This window comes from Anomaloglossus baeobatrachus, chromosome 10 (assembly GCF_048569485.1).
Source record: "Anomaloglossus baeobatrachus isolate aAnoBae1 chromosome 10, aAnoBae1.hap1, whole genome shotgun sequence".
NCBI classification, from domain to species: domain Eukaryota; kingdom Metazoa; phylum Chordata; class Amphibia; order Anura; family Aromobatidae; genus Anomaloglossus; species Anomaloglossus baeobatrachus.
The window spans coordinates 188,392,272-188,412,707 of NC_134362.1; the positions used below are offsets into that span (position 1 = coordinate 188,392,272).

General features: G+C 53.8%; 2 protein-coding genes across 2 annotated transcripts in view; one reads left to right on the forward strand and one right to left on the reverse strand.

Annotated features, from left to right (window-relative positions):
- The window catches only part of UTP4 (UTP4 small subunit processome component), a 480,982-nt gene that overhangs the window by 49,607 nt on the left and 410,939 nt on the right, over positions 1-20,436 (forward strand). The gene's annotated exons all lie outside the window — the stretch shown is intronic.
- The window catches only part of LOC142254756 (NAD(P)H dehydrogenase [quinone] 1-like), a 128,946-nt gene continuing 114,454 nt past the window's right edge, over positions 5,945-20,436 (reverse strand). The window contains exons 3-6 of the mRNA XM_075326022.1: positions 9,204-9,334; positions 8,972-9,085; positions 7,508-7,609; positions 5,945-6,304 (exon numbers count right to left, since the gene is read on the reverse strand). Coding sequence (XP_075182137.1) covers positions 5,990-6,304; positions 7,508-7,609; positions 8,972-9,085; positions 9,204-9,334 — 662 coding nt within the window. The 3' untranslated portion in view covers positions 5,945-5,989. The remainder of the gene's footprint in view (positions 6,305-7,507; positions 7,610-8,971; positions 9,086-9,203; positions 9,335-20,436) is intronic.

The following is a 20,436-nucleotide window of genomic DNA, read 5'->3' on the forward strand; positions in this document are numbered from 1 at the left end:
TGCTGCTTTCCTTCCCCATCCCCCTGAGGGGCTCTGTGGAAGTGGGATCTTACCGGCCCCCAAACCCTGAGGCCGAGCTCCATCCACAGACCCAGAGACCCTGCTGGAGGAGCTGAGTACAGTCAGGGACAAGGCCCTGCAACGTTCAGGTACTCTGTGTCCCCGCACAGACAGGCCACGCACACTCCAGGCTTGCTGGGTGTGCTAGTGCGCCGGGGGCATTAGCGCTGCGCGCTCGGGTTAGAGTCACTGCAGCTTAGCTCAGTGATTTTATGTCTTGGGAACTACCGCGCCGGCCGCTCCGGGAGCGGCGGCGCGGCTGGGACTTGTAGTGCGCCGGGGACTCGCGCTGCCCGCGCTTTTACGGCGGCAGCGCTCATAAATCTAGTCCCCGGCTTTTGCGGCCTAGCTCTGCTTCGTTCCCGCCCCCTCCCTGTCAATCAGGGAAAGGGAGAGACGCTGTTCTATAGTCAGCGCCGAGGGCTGGAGTCTTATTTACATACTCCAGCCCTCTCACTGGGCACAGTGGGGACGCAAGTTTCCCGCTCTTGGTCTCAACACGCCCAGGGCCCGCCCCTCTCCACAGGACGCCGGCAGCCATTCCTGCATGCAGTCTGGCTGGAGAACGGACACAGGCTCTGGGGGACTCAGACAAGGGACTCTGGCGACCACACACCCGCGTTTATGCGGGCGGTAAGCTGCACATAAGTGCTGGCCCCACTAGTGCCACAGTGTTATTTGGTGCATTTTTTTCCCTGTACCATATATATTTATATTGCACTGTACAGTCGCTTCTTGGCTGTATACCCTACATTGCTCTGAGGAGACAACAACATGTCATCCGCAAAACGCAAGGGTGCCAAGGCACAGGCGGTATGCACTGCTTGTGCCGCATGTGGGGCTAATCTACCGGCAGGTTACAATGACCCCCATTGTGTGCAATGTTCAATCCCTGTGCCACTTCGTCAGCCGGAGCCTATGGTGGTAGTGGCCCAGGCAGAGACGCTTGTGAACCCTGCCCCGGTGACGGGGACAGAATTTGCAGTTTTTGCTGATAAGATGTCTGTGACTATGACAAAAATCCTGGAAACCTTGCAGTCCAGGCCAGTTGCTCAGACCATGGACACTGCTGTGTCTATGCTCCCCAGTCCCCCTCAGTTGGAACTAATCCGTACTTCAAGGGGGTCCCAGGCATCACAGGCTGAAGACTCTGACTCGGATGACAGTCCCAGGCAGCCTAAGCGGGCTCGCTGGGAAAGACCCTCCACGTCATCACACTGGTCAGGGTCTCAGCGAGACGAGGCTCTGTATGAGGAGACAGAGGTGGGTGATCAGGAATCTAATCCTGACACCGCTCTCAATCTAGATACCCCTGATGGTGACGCTATGGTAAATGACCTTATAGCGGCCATCAATAGACTGTTGGATATTTCTCCCCCAGCCCCTTCTGCAGAGGAGGCAGCTGCACAGCAGGAGAAGTTCCATTTCCGGTATCCTAAGCGTAAATTGAGTACTTTTCTGGACCACTCTGACTTCAGAGAATCAGTCCAGAAACATCATGCTTATCCAGATAAGCGTTTCTCCAAACGTCTTAAGGATACACGTTATCCCTTTCCCCCTGACGTGGTCAAACGCTGGACCCAGTGTCCAAAGGTGGACCCCCCAATCTCCAGGCTTGCGGCTAGATCCATAGTTGCAGTGGAAGATGGGGCTTCACTTAAAGATGCCAATGACAGACAGATGGACCTTTGGTTAAAGTCTGTCTATGAAGCTATCGGCGCGTCGTTTGCTCCAGCATTCGCGGCCGTGTGGGCACTCCAAGCTATTTCAGCTGGCCTGGCACAGGTGGACTCTATCATACGTCCAGCAGTGCCGCGAGTAGCGTCCCTAACCTCGCAAATGTCTGCGTTTGCGACTTACGCTATCAACGCTGTCCTGGACTCTACGAGCCGTACCTCAATGGCGTCTGCCAACTCTGTGGTTTTGCGCAGAGCCTTGTGGTTAAAGGAATGGAAAGCAGATTCTGCTTCCAAGAAATGTTTAACCAGCTTGCCACTATCTGGAGACAGACTGTTTGGTGAGCAATTGGCTGAGATCATTAAACAGTCCAAGGGTAAGGACTCCTCCTTACCCCAGCCCAGATCGAGCAAACCTCAACAGAGGAAGTGGCAGTCGAGGTTTCGGTCCTTTCGAGGCTCCAGCAAGACCCAATTCTCCTCCGTCCAAAGGGACTCAGAAGGAGCAAAGGAGCTCAGATTCCTGGCGGGCTCATTCACGCCCCAAGAAAGCAACCGGAGGAACCGCTTCCAAGGCGGCTGCCTCATGACTTTCGGCCTCATCCCTCCGCATCCTCGGTCGGTGGCAGGCTCTCCCGCTTTTGCGACATTTGGCTGCCACAGGTCAAAGACCGGTGGGTAGCAGACATTTTGTCTCACGGGTACAGGATAGAATTCAGTTCTCGTCCTCCGCCTCGGTTCTTCAGAACCTCCCCACATCCCGACCGAGCAAATGCCCTTCTGCAGGCGGTGTGCTCACTAAGAGCAGAAGGAGTGGTGATCCCTGTTCCTCCTCAGGAACAAGGGCAAGGTTTTTACTCCAATCTCTTCGTGGTTCCAAAAAAGGACGGCTCGTTCCGTCCTGTTCTGGACCTAAAGCTGCTCAACAAGCATGTGAACGCCAGGCGGTTCCGGATGGAATCCCTCCGCTCCGTCATTGCCTCAATGTCTCAAGGAGATTTCCTTGCATCAATAGACATCAAAGATGCTTATCTCCACGTGCCGATTGCTACAGAGCACCAACGTTTTTTTACGTTTCGTGATAGGAGACGACCATCTCCAGTTCGTAGCTCTGCCATTTGGTCTGGCGACAGCCCCACGGGTTTTCACCAAGGTCATGGCGGCAGTGGTAGCAGTCTTGCATTCTCAGGGACATTCGGTGATTCCTTACTTAGACGATCTACTTGTCAAAGCACCCTCTCAAGAGGCATGCCAACACAGCCTGAATGTTGCGCTGGAGACTCTCCAGACTTTCGGGTGGATCATCAACTTTTCAAAGTCAAACCTGGCACCGACTCAATCACTAACGTATCTTGGCATGGAGTTTCATACTCTCTCAGCGATAGTGAAGCTTCCGCTGGACAAGCAGCGGTCACTACAGACAGGGGTGCAGTCTCTCCTTCAGGGTCAGTCGCACCCCTTAAGGCGCCTCATGCACTTCCTAGGGAAGATGGTGGCAGCAAAGGAGGCAGTCCCGTTCGCGCAGTTTCATCTGCGCCCACTTCAATGGGACATTCTCCGCCAATGGGACGGGAAGACAACTTCCCTAGACAGGAAAGTCTCCCTTTCTCAGACGACCAAGGACTCTCTGCAATGGTGGCTTCTTCCCACCTCATTATCACAGGGAAGATCATTCCTGCCTCCATCCTGGGCAGTGGTCACGACAGACGCGAGTCTGTCAGGGTGGGGAGCAGTTTTTCTCCACCACAGGGCTCAAGGGACGTGGACTCAGCAGGAGTCCACCCTTCAGATCAATGTTCTGGAAATCAGGGCAGTGTATCTTGCCCTATTAGCCTTCCAGCAGTGGCTGGAAGGAAGGCAGATCCGAATTCAGTCGGACAACTCCACAGCGGTGGCATACCTCAACCACCAAGGGGGGACACGCAGTCGGCAAGCCTTCCAGGAAGTCCGGCGGATTCTGATGTGGGTGGAGGAAAGAGCATCCACCATATCCGCAGTTCACATCCCGGGCGTAGAAAACTGGGAAGCAGACTTCCTCAGTCGCCAGGGCATGGACGCAGGGGAATGGTCCCTTCACCCGGACGTGTTTCAGGAAATCTGCCGCCGCTGGGGGGTGCCGGACGTCGACCTAATGGCGTCTCGGCACAACAACAAGGTCCCGACCTTCATAGCGCGGTCTCGCGATCAAAGAGCTCTAGCGGCAGACGCCTTAGTGCAAGATTGGTCGCAGTTCCGGCTCCCTTATGTGTTTCCACCTCTGGCACTCTTGCCCAGAGTGTTACGCAAGATCAGATCCGATTGCGGCCGCGTCATACTCGTCGCCCCAGACTGGCCGAGGATGTCGTGGTACCCGGATCTGTGGCATCTCACGGTCGGCCAACCGTGGGCACTACCAGACCGACCAGACTTACTGTCCCAAGGGCCGTTTTTCCATCGGAATTCTGCGGCCCTGAACCTGACTGTGTGGCCATTGAGTCCTGGATCCTAGCGTCTTCAGGATTATCCCAAGGGGTCGTTGCCACCATGAGACAGGCTAGGAAGCCCACGTCTGCTAAGATCTACCACAGAACGTGGAAGATATTCTTATCCTGGTGCTCTGCACAAGGAGTATCCCCCTGGCCATTCGCGTTACCTGTCTTTCTTTCCTTCCTGCAATCTGGGTTGGAAAAGGGCTTGTCGCTCGGCTCCCTTAAAGGGCAAGTCTCGGCACTATCCGTGTTTTTTCAGAAGCGTCTAGCGCGACTTTCTAAGGTGCGCACGTTCCTGCAGGGGGTGTGTCATATCGTACCTCCGTACAGGAGGCCGTTAGATCCGTGGGATCTAAACAAGGTCCTTGTTGCTCTCCAGAAGCCGCCTTTCGAGCCCCTGAGGGATGTGTCACTTTCTCGACTCTCACAGAAAGTGGCATTTCTGGTAGCGGTCACGTCTCTTAGGAGAGTGTCTGAACTAGCAGCGCTGTCATCCAAAGCTCCTTTCCTGGTGTTCCACCAGGACAAGGTAGTGCTGCGCCCCATTCAGGAGTTTCTCCCTAAGGTGGTATCCTCTTTTCACCTTAATCAGGATATCTCCTTGCCTTCCTTTTATCCGCATGCAGTTCATCGGTATGAAAAGGATCTACATTTGTTGGATCTGGTGAGAGCACTCAGAATCTACGTTTCCCGCACGGCGCCCCTGCGCCGCTCGGATGCACTCTTTGTCCTTGTCGCTGGTAAGCGCAAAGGGTCGCAGGCTTCAAAAGCCACCCTGGCTCGATGGATCAAAGAACCAATTCTTGAAGCCTACCGTTCTGCTGGGCTTCCGGTTCCATCAGGGCTGAAGGCCCATTCTACCAGAGCCGTGGGTGCGTCCTGGGCATTACGACACCAGGCTACAGCTCAACAGGTGTGCCAGGCAGCTACCTGGTCGAGTCTGCACACTTTCACCAAACATTATCAGGTGCATACCTATGCTTCGGCGGACGCCAGCCTAGGTAGAAGAGTCCTGCAGGCGGCAGTTGCCTCCCCGTAGGGGAGGGCTGTCTTTGCAGCTCTAACATGAGGTATTTCTTTACCCACCCAGGGACAGCTTTTGGACGTCCCAATCGTCTGGGTCTCCCAATGGAGCGCCGAAGAAGAAGGGAATTTTGTTACTTACCGTAAATTCCTTTTCTTCTAGCTCCTATTGGGAGACCCAGCACCCGCCCTGTTGTCCTTCGGGATTTTTGGTTGTTTTGCGGGTACACATGTTGTTCATGTTGAACGGTTTTCAGTTCTCCGACGTTACTTCGGAGTGAATTTGTTTAAACCAGTTATTGGCTTTCCTCCTTCTTGCTTTTGCACTAAAACTGGTGAGCCAGTGATCCCACTGGGGGTGTATAGCCAGAAGGGGAGGGGCCTTACACTTTTTAGTGTAATGCTTTGTGTGGCCTCCGGAGGCAGTGCTATACACCCAATCGTCTGGGTCTCCCAATAAGAGCTAGAAGAAAAGGAATTTACGGTAAGTAACAAAATTCCCTTCATTTTCCGATCAGTGTTTGTTTATTAGCCTAATCAGTCGGTCAGCTGTTTTCAGCCAATGATCTTTTCAGCTGTCCTTTTCAGTAGAATTCCAGGCGGTTTCTTTTGGACCTTTTCTGCACCCTATGTCCCATTGTATGGCATTTAAGCATCATTTTCTGAATTTTGAGCAGACATGAGATCAGGGGCACAATGAGGCAAAAAAAAAAAAAGTACAGGTAAATACGACTAGTTTTATTGGACACGATGTAGCAGATCTCAGAGCTTGGTGCAGCCGGCCTTCACTTGATTGTCCGGAGGGAAGGCTTTACCCCCGTGCTGACCTACGGTAAACCCATATTTGCTGTTTGCGTTCTTCTCCACCACTTCCTTTTTCAGTACAAAGCCCCCCGCGAAGGAAAGGTCGAAATCCTCATTGGCTGCAAAGTTAATGGCTTTTTCTTCCCAGATGTTGTTCAGCCGCGCCTGCCACGCCTCGAGGATTAGAGAGCGTTTCTCCGGAGGAGTGTGAGCAATGCTGTAATTAATCTGAGGCTCCAGCACTTGGAAACCACAAAAGTGCAAGATCCCTCTCTGTGGAGAAAACACAAAGAAGATAAAAGGGGTTGTACTGAAACAGCGCCTCCCTATGCCATAGGCAGTGTCTGGTATTGCAGCTCTGCCTTTTTTAAAAAGGTTTGAATCCCTTAGATATAAATGTTTGATCGCTGGAGATCAATCCAATGGGTGCCAAAGAGCGAGCACCGCTCTATTGACTTCAATGGGGCTAACAAGTCTATGGTGCATGGACCCCCATTCTTAGCATTAGTGTGAGTCTCGGTAGTTGGCAGGTGGTGATGAATGTATTTAGTGGAAAATCCCTTTAATTCTATGGGACCAAGGATGCAGGCAGAGCACTGTCATATCTTGATAGGGCTGAATGGAATTGGGGGGGCTCTATAGCCCCTCATATAGTGTCATGGCTGACTCTTATATGTGACCACCACTTGATAAGCTAGTGTCACACATAACGACGACGACAACGACGCAACGTCACCATATTCTGTGACGTAGCAGCGACCATAGATGATCGTTAGTAAGCTGTCAAACATGTTAGAAAAAGCAGCGACGGAGCAGCGATCATAGCGACGTCGACGGTCGTTGTGTGGTTTCAGACGTAGCGTCGCTGCTGCGGTGTCAAACACAAGGATTATCAGCTTATCAGCATGGCGCAGCGGGATAGCAGCGATCAAAAAATGACTTCGAGCATTCAGGAGCGAGCAACGATTTCGCAGCAGGGGTCTGATCGTTGTTAGGTGTCACACACAGCGACGTCGCTGTTGAGGTCGCTGCAACGTCACAGAATATGGTGACGTTGCAGCGACGTCGTTGTCGTCGTCGTTATGTGTGACACCAGCTTTACTGTGCAGACAGGATCCAGCGATAACTACATCGGCTCAGCTGAAGGGTGACCTGTCAATCAAGATACGACAAAGTGCTCAAAATGCAAATTGAGGGTGCACATTGTAGTCAAAGGGGCTCAGTACATTTGCATTTTAAATAACTTTTTTATGCAAACTTTTTTTTCCTATGCACACCACTTAAAACTATACTACAGGTATGACATACCGGTATAGAAGGGATTTGGGATTTGCCCCCTCTCTAAAAGTGGCTTACCGGTAGTTAGGTTTGTTTGGTGTTGTTTTTTTTTGGGGGGGGGGGATTGTGGGAGAGGCCCCTCTTTGCCAACACCAGTACACCCCCCACCATTTAATGTAAAACTATCAGCCGTGTTACCTGCACTGGCCACAGAAGAACATTGACATCTCCATTGATCCCTAGGGGGCTGTACATGGATTCCAGCCCCCCAGTCGTGAAGGACAGAACTGCCTTTTTATTCTGTGGAAAGAAAGAAAACATCAAAGAATTTGTTTTGTGAGTACATGGAATTTTGGTGGGAAATACTTGAAAGTTAAGCCCCTGAAGAAACTGGAAAAGCTGGGTGAAACCTCCTGGAGAATCTGGAAAAGCTGGGTGAAACCTCCTGGAGAAACTGGGAAAGCTGGGTGAAACCTCCTGGAGAAACTGGGAAAGCTGGGTGAAACCTCCTGGAGAAACTGGAAAAGCTGGGTGAAACCTCCTGCAGAAACTGGGAAAGCTGGGTGAAACCTCCTGGAGAAACTGGAAAAGCTGGGTGAAACCTCCTGGAGAAACTGGGAAAGCTGGGTGAAACCTCCTGCAGAAACTGGGAAAGCTGGGTGAAACCTCCTGCAGAAACTGGGAAAGCTGGGTGAAACCTCCTGCAGAAACTGGGAAAGCTGGGTGAAACCTCCTGGAGAAACTGGAAAAGCTGGGTGAAACCTCCTGGAGAAACTGGGAAAGCTGGGTGAAACCTCCTGGAGAAACTGGAAAAGCTGGGTGAAACCTCCTGGAGAAACTGGGAAAGCTGGGTGAAACCTCCTGCAGAAACTGGGAAAGTTGGGTGAAATTGCTTCAGAATCTGGGAAAGTTGGGTGAAACCTCCTACAAAAAAATGAGAAAAGCTGGGTGAAACCTCCTGCAGGAACTGGGAAAGCTGGGTGAAACCGCTGTAAAAGCTGGGTGAAACCTCCTGAAGAAACTGGGAAACCTCCTGCAGAAACTGGGAAAGCTGGGTGAAACCTCCTGCAGAAACTGGGAAAGCTGGGTGAAACCTCCTGGAGAAACTGGAAAAGCTGGGTGAAACCTCCTGGAGAAACTGGAAAAGCTGGGTGAAACCTCCTGGAGAAACTGGAAAGCTGGGTGAAACCTCCTGCAGAAACTGGGAAAGTTGGGTGAAATTGCTTCAGAATCTGGGAAAGTTGGGTGAAACCTACAGAAAATGAGAAAAGCTGGGTGAAACCTCCTGCAGAAACTGGGAAAACTGTGTGAAACCGCTGTAAAAGCTGGGTTGAAACCTCCTGAAGAAACTGGGAAAGCTCCTGCAGAAACTGGGAAAGCTGGGTGAAACCTCCTAAAGAAACTGGGAAAGCTGGGTGAAACCTCCTGAAGAAACTGGGAAAGCTGGGTGAAACCGCTGTAAAAGCTGGGTGAAACCTCCTGCAGAAACTGGGAAAGCTGGGTGAAACCTCCTGCAGAAACTTGGAAAGCTGGGTAATAATTAAATATGGCTGCTTTCACAGAGACAGATTTACCTAAGAAAGAGTTGCACGGATTTTTTCTGACCACTTTTAAGATATCGGTATCGCCATTTTTTGTAGTGCCCCTTACTGATCGCCTTACCTTAAAATGTCCGTTATCGTACATAGACGATAGACTATAAGCAAATCCTTGAGTTAGGACCCGGTCAAACCAGCCCTTGAGGATGGCGGGGAGCCCGAACCAGAACACCGGAAACTGACCAAAGGAGAAAACAAATATTGATTGAAACTAGTGGGAAAAAAAACAATCTGAAAACTGGAACTTCATTGTTTCTATGGACAAAGGCGACAGTTACAGACGTGCAAAATTGTACCTGAAATATCACCAGGTCCGCGGCTTCCAGCTTCTTCTGCTCCACTACAATATCATGGCTGAGGCGTCCTTCTTTCCAGGCGTTCATGGATTCTGGACCGTATTTGAAGTTTTCAGGATCCTGAACTTTTTCTGCACAAGGTAGAGATATTGTATATAAATCCCCGCACTACACATGGAGGACAGGTAGAGAGCGACAGATCTCGCACTACACATGGAGGACAGGTAGAGAGCGACAGACCCCGCACTACACATGGAGGACAGGTAGAGAGCGACAGACCCCGCACTACACATGGAGGACAGGTAGAGAGCGACAGATCTCGCACTACACATGGAGGACAGGTAGAGAGTGACAGACCCCGCACTACACATGGAGGACAGGTAGAGAGCGACAGACCCCGCACTACACATGGAGGACAGGTAGAGAGCGACAGACCCCGCACTACACATGGAGGACAGGTAGAGAGTGACAGACCCCCTACTACACATGGAGGACAGGGAGAGAGCGACAGACCCCACACTACATGTGGAGGACAGGTAGAGAGTGACAGACCCCGCACTACACATGGAGGGACAGGTAGAGAGCGACAGATCTCGCACTACACATGGAGGACAGGTAGAGAGTGACAGACCCCGCACTACACATGGAGGACAGGTAGAGAGCGACAGACCCCGCACTACACATGGAGGACAGGTAGAGAGCGACAGACCCCGCACTACACATGGAGGACAGGTAGAGAGTGACAGACCCCCTACTACACATGGAGGACAGGGAGAGAGCGACAGACCCCACACTACATGTGGAGGACAGGTAGAGAGTGACAGACCCCGCACTACACATGGAGGACAGGTAGAGAGTGACAGACCCCACACTACACATGGAGGACAGGTAGAGAGGGACAGACCCCCCACTACACATGGAGGACAGGTAGAGAGCGACAGACCCCGCACTACACATGGAGGACAGATAGAGAGCGACACACCCCGCACTACACATGGAGGACAGGTAGAGAGCGACAGATCTCGCACTACACATGGAGGACAGGTAGGGAGCGACAGACCCCGCACTACACATGGAGGACAGGTAGAGAGTGACAGACCCCGCACTACACATGGAGGACAGGTAGAGAGTGACAGACCCCGCACTACACATGGAGGACAGGTAGAGAGCGACAGACCCCGCACTACACATGGAGGACAGGTAGAGAGTGACAGACCCCGCACTACACATGGAGGACAGGTAGAGAGCGACAGACCCCGCACTACACATGGAGGACAGATAGAGAGCGACACACCCCGCACTACACATGGAGGACAGGTAGAGAGCGACAGATCTCGCACTACACATGGAGGACAGGTAGGGAGCGACAGACCCCGCACTACACATGGAGGACAGGTAGAGAGCGACACACCCCGCACTACACATGGAGGACAGGTAGAGAGCGACAGATCTCGCACTACACATGGAGGACAGGTAGGGAGCGACAGACCCCCGCACTACACATGGAGGACAGGTAGAGAGCGACAGACCCCGCACTACACATGGAGGACAGGTAGAGAGCGACAGACCCCGCACTACACATGGAGGACAGGTAGAGAGCGACAGATCTCGCACTACACATGGAGGACAGGTAGAGAGTGACAGACCCCGCACTACACATGGAGGACAGGTAGAGAGCGACAGATCTCGCACTACACATGGAGGACAAGTAGAGAATGACAGACCCCACACTACACATGGAGGACACGGAGAGAGTGACAGACCCCGCACTACACATGGAGGACAAGTAGAGAGGGACAGACCCCACACTACACGTGGAGGACAGGTAGAGAGCGACAGACCCCACACTACACATGGAGGACAGGTAGAGAGTGACAGACCCCACACTACACATGGAGGACAGGTAGAGAGGGACAGACCCCGCACTACACATGGAGGACAGGTAGAGAGGGACAGACCCCGCACTACACATGGAGGACAGGTAGAGAGTGACAGACCCCACACTACACATGGAGGACAGGTAGAGAGCGACAGACCCCGCACTACACATGGAGGACAGGTAGAGAGCGACAGACCCCGCACTACACATGGAGGACAGATAGAGAGCGACAAACCCCACACTACACATGGAGGACAGGTAGAGAGTGACAGACCCCACACTACACATGGAGGACAGGTAGAGAGGGACAGACCCCGCACTACACATGTAGGACAGGTAGAGAGTGACAGACCCCACACTACACATGGAGGACAGGTAGAGAGGGACAGACCCCGCACTACACATGGAGGACAGGTAGAGAGCGACAGACCTCGAACTACACATGGAGGACAGGGAGAGAGCGACAGACCCCGCACTACACATGGAGGACAGGGAGAGAGCGACAGACCCCGCACTACACATGGAGGACAAGTAGAGAATGACAGACCCCGCACTACACATGGAGGACACTGAGAGAACGACAGACCCCGCACTACACATGGAGGACAAGTAGAGAATGACAGACCCCGCACTACACATGGAGGACAGGTAGAGAGCGACAGACCTCGAACTACACATGGAGGACAGGGAGAGAGCGTCAGACCCCACACTACACATGGAGGACAGGTAGAGAGCGACAGACCCCACACTACACATGGAGGACAGGTAGAGAGTGACAGACCTCGCACTACACATGGAGGACAGGTAGAGAGTGACAGACCCCACACTACACATGGAGGACAGGTAGAGAGCGACAGTCCCCACACTACAGATGGAGGACAGGTAGAGAGCGACAGACCCCGCACTACACATGGAGATCAGGTAGAGAGTGACAAACCCCACACTACACATGGAGGACAGGTAGAGAGTGACAGACCCCGCACTACACATGGAGGACAGGTAGAGAGCGACTGACCCCCCACTACACATGGAGGACACGGAGATTGTGACAGACCCCGCACTACACATGGAGGACAAGTAGAGAGGGACAGACCCCACACTACACGTGGAGGACAGGTAGAGAGCGACAGACCCCACACTACACATGGAGGACAGGTAGAGAGCGACAGACCCCACACTACACATGGAGGACAGGTAGAGAGTGACAGACCCCACACTACACATGGAGGACAGGTAGAGAGGGACAGACCCCGCACTACACATGGAGGACAGATAGAGAGCGACAGACTCCGCACTACACATGGAGGATAGGTAGAGAGTGACAGACCCCGCACTACACATGTAGGACAGGTAGAGAGTGACAGACCCCACACTACACATGGAGGACAGATAGAGAGCGACAGACCTCGAACTACACATGGAGGACAGGTAGAGAGTGACAGACCCCGCACTACACATGGAGGACAGGTAGAGAGTGACAGACCCCACACTACACATGGAGGACAGGGAGAGAGCGACAGACCCCGCACTACACATGGAGGACAGGGAGAGAGCGACAGACCCCACACTACACATGGAGGACAAGTAGAGAATGACAGACCCCACACTACACATGGAGGACACGGAGAGAACGACAGACCCCGCACTACACATGGAGGACAGGGAGAGAGCGTCAGACCCCACACTACACATGGAGGACAGGTAGAGAGCGACAGACCCCACACTACACATGGAGGACAGGTAGAGAGGGACAGACCCCGCACTACACATGGAGGACAGGTAGAGAGCGACAGACCCCACACTACACATGGAGGAAAGGTAGAGAGTGACAGACCCCACACTACACATGGAGGACAGGTAGAGAGTGACAGACCCCACACTACACATGGAGGACAGGTAGAGAGTGACAGACCCCGCACTACACATGGAGGACAGGTAGAGAGTGACAGACCCCCCACTACACATGGGGGACAGGTAGAGAGTGACAGACCTCGAACTACACATGGAGGACAGGTAGAGAGTGACAGACCCCGCACTACACATGGAGGACAGGTAGAGAGTGACAGACCCCGCACTACACATGGAGGACAGGGAGAGAGCGACAGACCCCGCACTACACATGGAGGACAGGGAGAGAGCGACAGACCCCGCACTACACATGGAGGACAGGTAGAGAGGGACAGACCCCGCACTACACATGTAGGACAGGTAGAGAGTGACAGACCCCACACTACACATGGAGGACAGGTAGAGAGGGACAGACCCCGCACTACACATGGAGGACAGGTAGAGAGTGACAGACCCCCTACTACACATGGAGGACAGGGAGAGAGCGACAGACCCCACACTACATGTGGAGGACAGGTAGAGAGCGACAGACCCCACACTACACGTGGAGGACAGGTAGAGAGTGACAGACCCCGCACTACACGTGGAGGACAGGTAGAGAGTGACAGACCCCGCACTACACATGGAGGACAGGTAGAGAGTGACAGACCCCGCACTACACATGGAGGACAGGTATAGAGAGACAGACCCCGCACTACACAAGGAGGACAGGTAGAGAGGGACAGACCCCGCACTACACATGGAGGACAGGTAGAGAGGGACAGACCCCACACTACACATGGAGGACAGGTAGAGAGCGACAGACCCCACACTACACATGGAGGACAGGTAGAGAGCGACAGACCCCGCACTACACATGGAGGACAGGTAGAGAGTGACAGACCCCGCACTACACATGGAGGACAGGTAGAGAGTGACAGACCCCGCACTACACATGGAGGACAGGTAGAGAGCGACAGACCCCACACTACAGATGGAGGACAGGTAGAGAGCGACAGACCCCGCACTACACATGGAGATCAGGTAGAGAGTGACAGACCCCGCACTACACATGGAGGACAGGTAGAGAGCGACAGACCCCGCACTACACATGGAGGACAGGTAGAGAGCGACAGACCCCACACTACACATGGAGGACAGGTAGAGAGCGACAGACCCCGCACTACACATGGAGGACAGGTAGAGAGTGACAGACCCCGCACTACACATGGAGGACAGGTAGAGAGCGACAGACCCCACACTACACATGGAGGACAGGTAGAGAGTGACAGACCCCGCACTACACATGGAGGACAGGTAGAGAGCGACAGACCCCGCACTACACATGGAGGACAGGTAGAGAGCGACAGACCCCACACTACACATGGAGGACAGGTAGAGAGTGACAGACCCCACACTACACATGGAGGACAGGTAGAGAGTGACAGACCCCACACTACACATGGAGGACAGGTAGAGAGTGACAGACCCCGCACTACACGTGGAGGACAGGTAGAGAGTGACAGACCCCGCACTACACATGGAGGACAGGTAGAGAGTGACAGACCCCGCACTACACATGGAGGACAGGTAGAGAGCGACAGACCCCCCACTACACATGGAGGACAAGTAGAGAATGACAGACCCCACACTACACATGGAGGACACGGAGAGAGTGACAGACCCCGCACTACACATGGAGGACAAGTAGAGAGGGACAGACCCTGCACTACACATGGAGGACAGGTAGAGAGCGACAGACCCCACACTACACATGGAGGACAAGTAGAGAATGACAGACCCCACACTACACATGGAGGACAGGTAGAGAGTGACAGACCCCACACTACACATGGAGGAAAGGTAGAGAGTGACAGACCCCACACTACAGATGGAGGACAGGTAGAGAGCGACAGACCCCACACTACACATGGAGGACAGGTAGAGAGTGACAGACCCCACACTACACATGGAGGACAGGTAGAGAGCGACAGACCCCACACTACACGTGGAGGACAGGTAGAGAGTGACAGACCCCACACTACACATGGAGGACAGGTAGAGAGTGACAGACCCCGCACTACACATGGAGGACAGGTAGAGAGTGACAGACCCCCCACTACACATGGGGGACAGGTAGAGAGCGACAGACCCCACACTACACATGGAGGACAGGTAGAGAGTGACAGACCCTGCACTACACATGGAGGACAGGTAGAGAGTGACAGACCTCGCACTACACATGGAGGACAGGTAGAGAGTGACAGACCCCGCACTACACATGGAGGACAGGTAGAGAGTGACAGACCCCGCACTACACATGTAGGACAGGTAGAGAGCGACAGACCCCACACTACACATGGAGGACAGGTAGAGAGTGACAGACCCCACACTACAAATGGAGGACAGGTAGAGAGTGACAGACCCCACACTACACATGTAGGACAGGTAGAGAGTGACAGACCCCACACTACACATGGAGGACAGGTAGAGAGTGACAGACCCTGCACTACACATGGAGGACAGGTAGAGAGTGACAGACCCCGCACTACACATGGAGGACAGGTAGAGAGGGACAGACCCCGCACTACACATGGAGGACAGGTAGAGAGTGACAGACCCCGCACTACACATGTAGGACAGGTAGAGAGTGACAGACCCCGCACTACACATGTAGGACAGGTAGAGAGTGACAGACCCCACACTACAGATGGAGGACAGGTAGAGAGCGACAGACCCCACACTACACATGGAGGACAGGTAGAGAGTGACAGACCCCACACTACACATGGAGGACAGGTAGAGAGTGACAGACCCCACACTACACATGGAGGACAGGTAGAGAGTGACAGACCCCGCACTACACATGGAGGACAGGTAGAGAGGGACAGACCCCGCACTACACATGGAGGACAGGTAGAGAGTGACAGACCCCGCACTACACATGGAGGACAGGTAGAGAGTGACAGACCCCACACTACACATGGAGGACAGGGAGAGAGCGACAGACCCCGCACTACACATGGAGGACAGGCAGAGAGCGACAGACCCCGCACTACACATGGAGGACAAGTAGAGAATGACAGACCCCACACTACACATGGAGGACACGGAGAGAACGACAGACCCTGCACTACACATGGAGGACAGGTAGAGAGTGACAGACCTCGCACTACAGATGGAGGACAGGTAGAGAGCGACAGACCCCACACTACACATGGAGGACAGGTAGAGAGTGACAGACCCCACACTACACATGGAGGAAAGGTAGAGAGTGACAGACCCCACACTACAGATGGAGGACAGGTAGAGAGCGACAGACCCCACACTACACATGGAGGACAGGTAGAGAGTGACAGACCCCACACTACACATGGAGGACAGGTAGAGAGTGACAGACCCCACACTACACATGTAGGACAGGTAGAGAGTGACAGACCCCACACTACACATGGAGGACAGGTAGAGAGTGACAGACCCTGCACTACACATGGAGGACAGGTAGAGAGTGACAGACCCCGCACTACACATGGAGGACAGGTAGAGAGGGACAGACCCCGCACTACACATGGAGGACAGGTAGAGAGTGACAGACCCCGCACTACACATGTAGGACAGGTAGAGAGTGACAGACCCCGCACTACACATGTAGGACAGGTAGAGAGTGACAGACCCCGCACTACACATGGAGGACAGGTAGAGAGCGACAGACCCCACACTACACATGGAGGACAGGTAGAGAGTGACAGACCCCACACTACACATGGAGGACAGGTAGAGAGTGACAGACCCCACACTACACATGGAGGACAGGTAGAGAGTGACAGACCCCGCACTACACATGGAGGACAGGTAGAGAGGGACAGACCCCGCACTACACATGGAGGACAGGTAGAGAGTGACAGACCCCGCACTACACATGGAGGACAAGTAGAGAGTGACAGACCCCACACTACACATGGAGGACAGGTAGAGAGTGACAGACCCCGCACTACACATGGAGGACAGGTAGAGAGTGACAGACCCCACACTACACATGGAGGACAGGTAGAGAGGGACAGACACCCCACTACACATGGAGGACAGGTAGAGAGTGACAGACCCCACACTACACATGGAGGACAGGTAGAGAGTGACAGACCCCGCACTACACATGGAGGACAGGTAGAGAGCGACAGACCCCACACTACACATGGAGGACAGGTAGAGAGCGACAGACCCCACACTACACATGGAGGACAGGTAGAGAGTGACAGACCCCACACTACACATGGAGGACAGGTAGAGAGGGACAGACACCCCACTACACATGGAGGACAGGTAGAGAGTGACAGACCCCGCACTACACATGGAGGACAGGTAGAGAGTGACAGACCTCGCACTACACATGGAGGACAAGTAGAGAGTGACAGACCCCACACTACACATGGAGGACAAGTAGAGAGTGACAGACCCCACACTACACATGGAGGACAGGTAGAGAGGGACAGACACCCCACTACACATGGAGGACAGGTAGAGAGCGACTGACCCCCCACTACACATGGAGGACACGGAGATTGTGACAGACCCCGCACTACACATGGAGGACAAGTAGAGAGTGACAGACCCCACACTACACATGTAGGACAGGTAGAGAGTGACAGACCCCACACTACACATGGAGGACAGGTAGAGAGTGACAGACCCTGCACTACACATGGAGGACAGGTAGAGAGCGACAGACCCCACACTACACATGGAGGACAGGTAGAGAGCGACAGACCCCACACTACACATGGAGGACAGGTAGAGAGTGACAGACCCCACACTACACATGGAGGACAGGTAGAGAGCAACAGATCTCGCACTACACATGAAGGACAGGTAGAGAGTGACAGACCCCACACTACACATGGAGGACAGGTAGAGAGGGACAGACACCCCACTACACATGGAGGACAGGTAGAGAGTGACAGACCCCACACTACACATGGAGGACAGGTAGAGAGTGACAGACCCCGCACTACACATGGAGGACAGGTAGAGAGCGACAGACCCCACACTACACATGGAGGACAGGTAGAGAGCGACAGACCCCACACTACACATGGAGGACAGGTAGAGAGTGACAGACCCCACACTACACATGGAGGACAGGTAGAGAGCAACAGATCTCGCACTACACATGAAGGACAGGTAGAGAGCGACAGACCCCGCACTACACATGGAGGACAGGTAGAGAGCGACAGACCCCGCACTACACATGGAGGACAAGTAGAGAGGGACAGACCCTGCACTACACATGGAGGACAGGTAGAGAGTGACAGACCTCGCACTACACATGGAGGACAGGTAGAGAGTGACAGACCCCGCACTACACATGGAGGACAGGTAGAGAGTGACAGACCCCGCACTACACATGGAGGACAAGTAGAGAGTGACAGACCCCACACTACACATGGAGGACAGGTAGAGAGTGACAGACCCCACACTACACATGGAGGACAAGTAGAGAGGGACAGACCCCCCACTACACATGGAGGACAGGTAGAGAGTGACAGACCCCGCACTACACATGGAGGACAAGTAGAGAGTGACAGACCCCGCACTACACATGGAGATCAGGTAGAGAGTGACAAACCCCACACTACAGATGGAGGACAGGTAGAGAGGGACAGACCCCCCACTACACATGGAGGACAGGTAGAGAGTGACAGACCCCGCACTACACATGGAGGACAAGTAGAGAGTGACAGACCCCGCACTACACATGGAGATCAGGTAGAGAGTGACAAACCCCACACTACAGATGGAGGACAGGTAGAGAGCGACAGACCCCACACTACAGATGGAGGACAGGTAGAGAGCGACAGACCCCACACTACACATGGAGGACAGGTAGAGAGGGACAGACACCCCACTACACATGGAGGACAGGTAGAGAGTGACAGACCCCGCACTACACATGGAGGACAGGTAGAGAGTGACAGACCCCCCACTACACATGGGGGACAGGTAGAGAGCGACAGACCCCACACTACACATGGAGGACAGGTAGAGAGTGACAGACCCTGCACTACACATGGAGGACAGGTAGAGAGTGACAGACCTCGCACTACACATGGAGGACAGGTAGAGAGTGACAGACCCCGCACTACACATGGAGGACAGGTAGAGAGTGACAGACCCCGCACTACACATGTAGGACAGGTAGAGAGCGACAGACCCCACACTACACATGGAGGACAGGTAGAGAGTGACAGACCCCACACTACAAATGGAGGACAGGTAGAGAGTGACAGACCCCACACTACACATGTAGGACAGGTAGAGAGTGACAGACCCCACACTACACATGGAGGACAGGTAGAGAGTGACAGACCCTGCACTACACATGGAGGACAGGTAGAGAGTGACAGACCCCGCACTACACATGGAGGACAGGTAGAGAGGGACAGACCCCGCACTACACATGGAGGACAGGTAGAGAGTGACAGACCCCGCACTACACATGTAGGACAGGTAGAGAGTGACAGACCCCGCACTACACATGTAGGACAGGTAGAGAGTGACAGACCCCACACTACAGATGGAGGACAGGTAGAGAGCGACAGACCCCACACTACACATGGAGGACAGGTAGAGAGTGACAGACCCCACACTACACATGGAGGACAGGTAGAGAGTGACAGACCCCACACTACACATGGAGGACAGGTAGAGAGTGACAGACCCCGCACTACACATGGAGGACAGGTAGAGAGGGACAGACCCCGCACTACACATGGAGGACAGGTAGAGAGTGACAGACCCCGCACTACACATGGAGGACAGGTAGAGAGTGACAGACCCCACACTACACATGGAGGACAGGGAGAGAGCGACAGACCCCGCACTACACATGGAGGACAGGCAGAGAGCGACAGACCCCGCACTACACATGGAGGACAAGTAGAGAATGACAGACCCCACACTACACATGGAGGACACGGAGAGAACGACAGACCCTGCACTACACATGGAGGACAGGTAGAGAGTGACAGACCTCGCACTACAGATGGAGGACAGGTAGAGAGCGACAGACCCCACACTACACATGGAGGACAGGTAGAGAGTGACAGACCCCACACTACACATGGAGGAAAGGTAGAGAGTGACAGACCCCACACTACAGATGGAGGACAGGTAGAGAGCGACAGACCCCACACTACACATGGAGGACAGGTAGAGAGTGACAGACCCCACACTACACATGGAGGACAGGTAGAGAGTGACAGACCCCACACTACACATGTAGGACAGGTAGAGAGTGACAGACCCCACACTACACATGGAGGACAGGTAGAGAGTGACAGACCCTGCACTACACATGGAGGACAGGTAGAGAGTGACAGACCCCGCACTACACATGGAGGACAGGTAGAGAGGGACAGACCCCGCACTACACATGGAGGACAGGTAGAGAGTGACAGACCCCGCACTACACATGTAGGACAGGTAGAGAGTGACAGACCCCGCACTACACATGTAGGACAGGTAGAGAGT